This window comes from Otolemur garnettii, unplaced genomic scaffold (genome assembly GCF_000181295.1).
Source record: "Otolemur garnettii isolate 467f Iridium unplaced genomic scaffold, OtoGar3 scaffold00116, whole genome shotgun sequence".
Taxonomy (NCBI): domain Eukaryota; kingdom Metazoa; phylum Chordata; class Mammalia; order Primates; family Galagidae; genus Otolemur; species Otolemur garnettii.
In genome coordinates this window covers 4,673,096-4,680,453 of record NW_003852511.1, presented here as the reverse complement: position 1 = coordinate 4,680,453, position 7,358 = coordinate 4,673,096, and the positions used below count along the sequence as shown (strand labels likewise).

The window sequence follows — 7,358 nt, the reverse complement described above, 5'->3', positions numbered from 1 at the left end:
GGGTGCCCTACTCCTTTGAGCCATAGGCGCCGCCCTGAAATAGCTATTAATGCCCTCTCGTTTACATTGCTGAACCAATTGGTTAACTGCAAAATGTTAAAATATCGACTTTATTCTACCTTTATTGATAGTGCAGTGATCAAATAGTCTGAGCTTCTTTAAAGTGAATATATTTTCTAGAATGGAAGGTATTAGTAGCATTTTTATAAGAAAAGGAAAATTTCTTACCATGAGGTGTTATATGGGAAGTTAGACCTAGAAATCTTGATTTTTGAGATATTCGCATGTTGACAAATTCTAATCTGAAATGTTTAAATTGATCTTTTGAAAAATCGTCATTTATCCTCTGGTTATCTTATTTATAAAATATTTATAAAATCCTTACAAAAATCTTTTCTATTAACAAATCTATAAAATATGTGAGGGATCTTCAAAAAGTTCATGTAAAATGTGTATTGTGAAAAAATATGCATAAAGTAAAAAAAATTTTGCACCAGATTAACTCATACTAACTTGTTATATCATGTCTGAAAATGATGTAGTCTGAGGCCCTAGGAAACATAAGGTATCAGTTGAAAAGAGCCTCTGTCAGAGCAACATGTATTTTGCTAAAATTGAAGCAAGAACAGATACCAAATTTATGGTGAAGCTTTTATAACAGCAGAAACAATACCCAACACCATAGACATCTCAATTGGTTCAGCTTACACAATTCTGATTTCAAAATTAAAAGTGAGCATACTTCAATTTGAAAGGTGTCAAAACCTTTGCACCCAGATCAACTGCAGACAAGAGCAAGCTTTCAATGGATATTTTAAACAAGTGGCATCAAGATCCTGAACCATTTCTTGGAAGAATTGTAAGAGGAGAAAAACAGCTTTACCAGTATGATCCTGAAGACAAAGCACAATCAAAGCAAGGGCTCCCCAGAGCAAAGATCACGGCAGTGGTTTTTGGGATGCTCAAAGCATTTCGCTTGTTGACTTTCTGAAAGGCCAAAGAACAGTAACATCTCCTTATTGTGAAAGGCAAAAGTGTTTTGCAAAAGTAAGCCAAAGCTTTAGCAGAAACATGCAGGGAAAACTTCAACACAGAATCCTTTCCACAGTGGCAGTGCTCCTGCTCATCCTCTCATTCCTCTAATCAAACAAGGATAATTCTGCAGCAGTTTTGATGGGAGAGCACTAGGTACCCACCTTATAGTCCTGATTTGGCTCCTTCAGACTTCTTTTTGTTTCCTAATCTTAAAATATCTAAAGGGCACCCATTTTTCTTTTTAGTTAATAATATAAAAGAGACTGCATTGACATAGTTAAATTCCTAGGACCCTTGTTTCTTTAGGGATGGACTAACCATCACTTACAAAAGTGTCTTGAACTTGATGGTAACGTCTTTTACAAAGTAAAGTGTACAATTTTAATTTTTATGTTTTAATTCTATTTCCATGAACTTTTGGACACCTCATTTATTAGCATTAAGTTGTATGAAGTATAATTTCACTTCATTGTGCTTTTTCGTCATTTATTATTGTATGAAGGTCTGGCAGTTAAGTTTGTCAGACCTGCTGCTGCATGTGGCCAGCACTCTAACCACTGAACTAAGGGCGCCCAGCCTGTGTTTCACAGCTGTGTTTGTGTTGACATGTGGCGGTATCTTACTGAGTGGTGTTTGTTATTATTGTGTGTTTTTGTGTGCTATCACAGGAATGTCAGGGTTTGAATTAGAGCAATGAACAAAAATTAAATTTCTTGTTAAACTTGGCAAGAATGGAAGTGAAATCAGGGCCGCATTAGTCCCCATGTTAATGCCATGAAGAAAATGGCAGTGTACAAATGGATTGAACCTCTTTCCTAGGGGAGAAAAAGCATCACTGAGTCCAGGCAGCAAGTAACAAGCAGACTGATGAAAACATTGCAAAAATGGTCAAATTGGGCTCAGCGCCCATAGCTCAGTGGTTAGGGTGCTGGCCACATACACCTGGGCTGTCAGGCTTGAACCCGGCCCAGGCCTGCTAAACAGCAATGACAACTGCAACAACAACAACAAAAATAGCCAGGCGTTTGGTGGGCACCTGTAGTCCCGGCTGCGTGGGAGGCTGAGGCAAAAGATTCACTTAAGCCCAAGAGTTGGAGGTTGCTGTGAGCTATGACACCATAGCACTCTACCAAGAGTGACATAATGAAACTCTGTCTCAAAAAAAAATTGTCAAATTATGCATCGAACTTGTCAACTGACTATGAGAAGCATAGCAGACCAAGTAAATGTCAATAGTCTTTTCTGAAGAAGTCTTTTCTGAAGAGGCAATGTTTATGAATTTGTATTAATGGGACAAACTGTTAACCAGGTTTACTTTTTGGAATTAATGAAAAGGCTGTATGAAAAAGTTACATGAAAACGACCTGAACTTTTTGCCAACAACTCGTGATCTCTGCATCACGACAGCGCACCAGCTCACACGGCACTGTCTGTGAGAGAGGTTTTAGCCAGAAAACAAGTAACTGTATTGGAACATCCTCCCTACACATCTGTTCTCGCCTCCAGTGACTTTTTTCTTTACCCAAAGATAAAGGAAATATAAAAAGTAAGACATTTTGATGACATTCATCAAGGGTAATATGATGACAGCTCTAGCTCTGATGGCCACTCCAGAAAAAGAGTCCCAAAATTGCTCTGCAGGGTGAACTAGGCCCTGGTATTGGTGCACAGCTTCCTAAGGGGAGTATTTGGAGGTGGCTGGAGTGATATTCAGCAATGCGGTTTGTAGCTAGGATGAGTTCGTGAACTTAATTGTAGACCAGTGTGACTAAAATTAAATTTTTTAAATAGATTTATTTTTCAGCAAAATTGAAACGACCTATAGCTCTCTCTGTTAAAAACTTTCTTTTTGGAGGTAAGTTGTCTGAGAGTTTGGGAAATTTTGCCTAGTGAATTTCATGATTTATAATGATAATAATATTGATTACTATGGTTTTGTCTTCAAGAAAATATTAAAATTGTCCTTAGTATGACTTTGAGTAATAAGTGTTCTAATACTAAATATGAGCAAATGTTACAACTTTTACCTTTGAATTACATTGGCTTTATAGAGTCATCAATCTGAGGAAGAATTGTCATCCCAGCCTGGTGATTTTTCAGAAGAAGCTGAGGATTCTCAGTGTTGTAATTTTAAACTTTTAGTTGAAGAAGAAGGTTATGAAGCTGATAGTGAAAGCAATCCTGAGGATGGCGAAACTTGGGATGATGGTAAAATACCACAATGCTCTTATGATCGGATCTGCAAGTCAGATTGTTAAATGGCAAAACGGTTCAGGCTACTACTTTAGAATTGCCGTACAATTCTAATGTTGCTTTATCTTATTTGATTTTCACAACAAATCCCAGCATTTGTATACGCAACTATAAGATTTATTTTGCTATCATGAACATTTTCTGACCACCTAAGAACATGGGGTAAGAGAAAAAGTCCCCACTTCCAATTTACAGTAGAACCTTTTATGTTGCCCACCTCTGTATGCTGACCACCCGATGCAAACTGGTCAGCATACGGAGGTGGGCAACATAAGGAACTAGGCCTACTGTACTGATATGTACATCTGGTGCATGTCTGGCTGATGAAAATCAGGGCAGCTGAAGGAGGTGGGCAGTGTAGGGTGGTGGTCCACTGTGGAGGTTCTACTGTACATTCTAGTGCGAAAAACGATAAATACCAGAAATAAATTAAATAGACTGAAGAAAATAAAATCAGCTGATATGATAGTAATAGTGATTGGGTGGGGAGGGAAGTGTTTTCTGCAGAGGCAATGTTTACATTGAAGCCTAACTAGAAACAAGCTAGCCAATGAACACTGATAGGAAGAGCCTTCTGGGCAGTTTGTTATAAAGACTAAATAACATAAGGAATTCAGAGCATCTTTCTGTGGTATCCAGTGATGCTGTAGCTTTGCTTTCTTCCTAGTTTACCACAGTCCGTCTTGCCTTTAGGATGAAACTGCGTTGTGAATTTGATCCTTTGTCTTCAGATTTAAAGCTCGGGTAGAATGGAAAAGATGGATTGATTAGAGCCAACATATTTCTGGGAAAGCTCCAGCTTATTATGTCATGGTCTTATTATATCTCAGTACCATTACTGAGTTTATAGTAGTTTATCTTCCTTACAGTCTATTTTCTCTTTCCCATCAAGTAAATAGGAATGATCACTGATATCTTCAAGGGCTTGATGGACCCATGGTGCTTTTGAAAAAATATTGGCTTAATGGTGGCTTTATTATAGTACAGCTGTGTCATAGGACAGTTTTTTTTTTTTTATAATTGTGGGTTTCTTCTCTTTTGTGTTTTGTGTTTGTTAAGTAGATATCAATTTAAAGAATTCTGGCTAGATGGAAATTTATAAATTTCTTAACTATATGAACATTTTTTTAAAAAAGTATAGCAGTCTTAAAGACATTAGTTACATTTTCCAAAATGCATTATTCACTAAGACAAGATCTGTGTCTCGGTTATGAAGAAGACAAGTTTAGATTCATCCAATCAATAGCCAAGCCTACCATTTCTAAGCAATATGGTCAGGCAAATTGAATGACTCTGTGATGTAGGTATTTCTGGGTCAGGAAGTTTGGGATAGTTTTTTTTCCCAGTTGTGTCCGAGGGACGTGTTAAATCTGTAATCATATGTGTATAAACATTACTGTTGCTAATATCTGTGGTTCTATTGAAGACCAAAATTACTTTTAAGGCTACTCATTAATCTTCAAAATCCAGGAGGCTTGATTATTCAGGAAGTATATTGTAATCAAACGTCCTATTGTAGGAAAAGGTTTTGTGAGCAGCTCTAGATAGCACTTTGCCACTACATCTATAATGGTGAACAAAATTTGAAATATTCAGTGTTTAGGGATTAAAAATAATCTTTTCTTTTTCCCTTTTCAGAGGCAGATTTAAAGCCTGAAATAGAAGGTTTTAGCGCATCCAGCAGTCCAAATGCCTTACCTGAAAACCTCACTCAAGGGGAAATAATATATCCTGAGATTTGTATTCTGGAATTAAATTTGCTTTCTGCTAGTAAAGCCAAACTTGATGTGCTTGCTCATGTATTTGAGAGTTTGTTGAAAATTATTAGGCAGAAAGAAAAGAATATTTTTCTGCTCATGCAACAGGTAAACAATATATTTGGTTAAATGTGATCGATATTTACCAGACTCATGTTCTAGTAACACATCTCCTTATGTATAACCCAACCTGAAAACTGACATGGCTCCCTGCTTACTTTTAATAGTACCTTAGGTGCATTTTTACCTACAAATGGTATTCCAAAATCTTCTCATTCTATAGTTTTCTAAGCTAGCATAAAAATTAACGTTATCATTAGCCAGCCAGAATTAATCCTCATATGTTTTCTGAGAACGTACCTATTATTTTTAGAAAATCAGAAAATTCAAAAACAGTATAAAAAGTAAATGAAGATTATGTGTAATCCTATGTAGTATTCTTTCCAGACATTTTTAAGTACGTAAATATTTATACAGTAGACCTAGACCGACCCCTCCCCCAATCAAATAAGTTGTTGTGACATTATAGGTCCTTTATGCTTGTGTGAGGGTAAGAAATTTAATTTCTTATGTTTTGTTTTCTAATCTTCAGGGAACTGTGAAAAATCTTTTAGGAGGGTTCTTAAGTATTTTATCACAGGCTGATTCTACTTTTCAAGGTGAGTCAAAACTGGTAGTTTTAAACAATAATTTGGAAGTTATTTTATGTGAAAAGTTGATCATGATGGTTTCCGTTGGCATGGCACTCTGTGATCTGAAAGGTATTTTTATGTACAGTCATCTCATTTGTTTCTTAGATCCACCCAATGAAACAGACATATTGTAAGTTTCTTTATAGAGAGGAAGTCTAGACTCCAGGTGGTTGAGTTGTTGAGGGCCATTCACAGAGGTGGCATTGTGACTGTACCCCAGTCTGAACACTGTTACTGCCTCATCTGATATTGATTATCTTAGCCTAAATGCAGTTGCTGCCATATCTGATATTGATTATCTGCTCTGTGCTTCATGCTTCTTCAGAAATTTTAGAAATTCATAATAAACACATAATATGATGTCTGACCACAAGCAACCTAAATTTTAGCTAGAGAATTAAGGCCAACATCTGTGAAACGTTGATTTGGGTTTGTCTTATGTTTCCTTGTGATTAGATCTAGGTTATACATTTTTGGCAGGAAGACTCAGAAGTGATGTGAAGTCCTTCTGAGTACATCATGTCAAAGGATTTATGATATCTAGATGTTATTATTGGTGATGTTAATTTTGATCACATGGTTAAGATGGCATCTGCCACATTTCTCCATTTTAAAGTTACTATTTTTTCCTTTATAATTATAAAGTATCTTGTGGGGAGATAACTTGAAACTATGTAAATGCCCTTTTTCTTATCATATTTCAATTTACAAATCCATTGATGATTGATGACTAAAACAATTCATGCTGTAATATTTACCAAATGTGATGTTCTTTACTCTGTGTTTATTAATTGGGATTGTACTATATGTAGACGCTTTCTCTTCTCTTCCATTTACTTATTTAGTGTATGGATGTTTTAAAATTTATTTTGCTAGGCATTTATTTAGCGAGCCCTAGATTTGAAGACTTCCTTCCATCTTTATTCCAGGAAATTCTGTTACATCATGGTTCAGTAACAGCTGTATTGGGGTTTAATTCCCATACCATACAACTCACCCTTTTAGAGTGTCCAGTTCCGTGTTGTTTGGTGTGTTCACAGAGTTGTGCAGCCATCACCATGATCAATTTCAGAACATTTCCATCACTTCTGGAAGAAACCCTGTACTCCCCGTTCCCCCTCAGTCCTCCCGTACACATCCCTCTGTCCTGGACCCTCACCTACTTTATGCTGCTATAGATTTGCCTATTCTGGATATGTCAAGAAATGAGATATGTGTTCTTTTGTGACTGGTTTCCTTCACACAGCGTAATGCTTTTAACATTTATTCATCTTGTTGCATGCTTCGGCACTTCAGTTCTTTTTTATTGTTTCTTTAATTTTACTTTTTATTTTGTATAGATTACTTTTTGAGTTTTTTTAGTAGGCTTTAGTTTTTAGAACAGCTTTAGGTTTACAGAGAGATTGAACTGATAGTTTAGAGAGCTCCCCCATCACACCCCTCCCTGGCAGTTTCCCCATTATTAACATTAAGTTGTTATGATACGTGTTATAACTAACGAAACCTGTATTGATATTATTAACTAAAGTCCACAGTTTAGTCACATTTCCTCGAGAATCTCATCCAGGATACCACATCATAGTTAGTTGTCATATCTCCATAGGCTCCTCTTAGCTATTGC

At 36.4% G+C, this 7,358-nt stretch overlaps 1 protein-coding gene across 8 annotated transcripts in view; it reads left to right on the top strand.

The window, feature by feature from the left end:
* LYST (lysosomal trafficking regulator) overlaps window positions 1-7,358 on the top strand; it is a 196,209-nt gene that overhangs the window by 52,116 nt on the left and 136,735 nt on the right. For all 8 annotated transcript variants that reach the window (XM_003797445.3, XM_023517645.1, XM_023517644.1 and 5 more), the window contains exons 8-10: window positions 3,087-3,243; window positions 4,927-5,153; window positions 5,638-5,704. In XM_003797445.3, coding sequence (XP_003797493.1) covers window positions 3,087-3,243; window positions 4,927-5,153; window positions 5,638-5,704 — 451 coding nt within the window. The remainder of the gene's footprint in view (window positions 1-3,086; window positions 3,244-4,926; window positions 5,154-5,637; window positions 5,705-7,358) is intronic.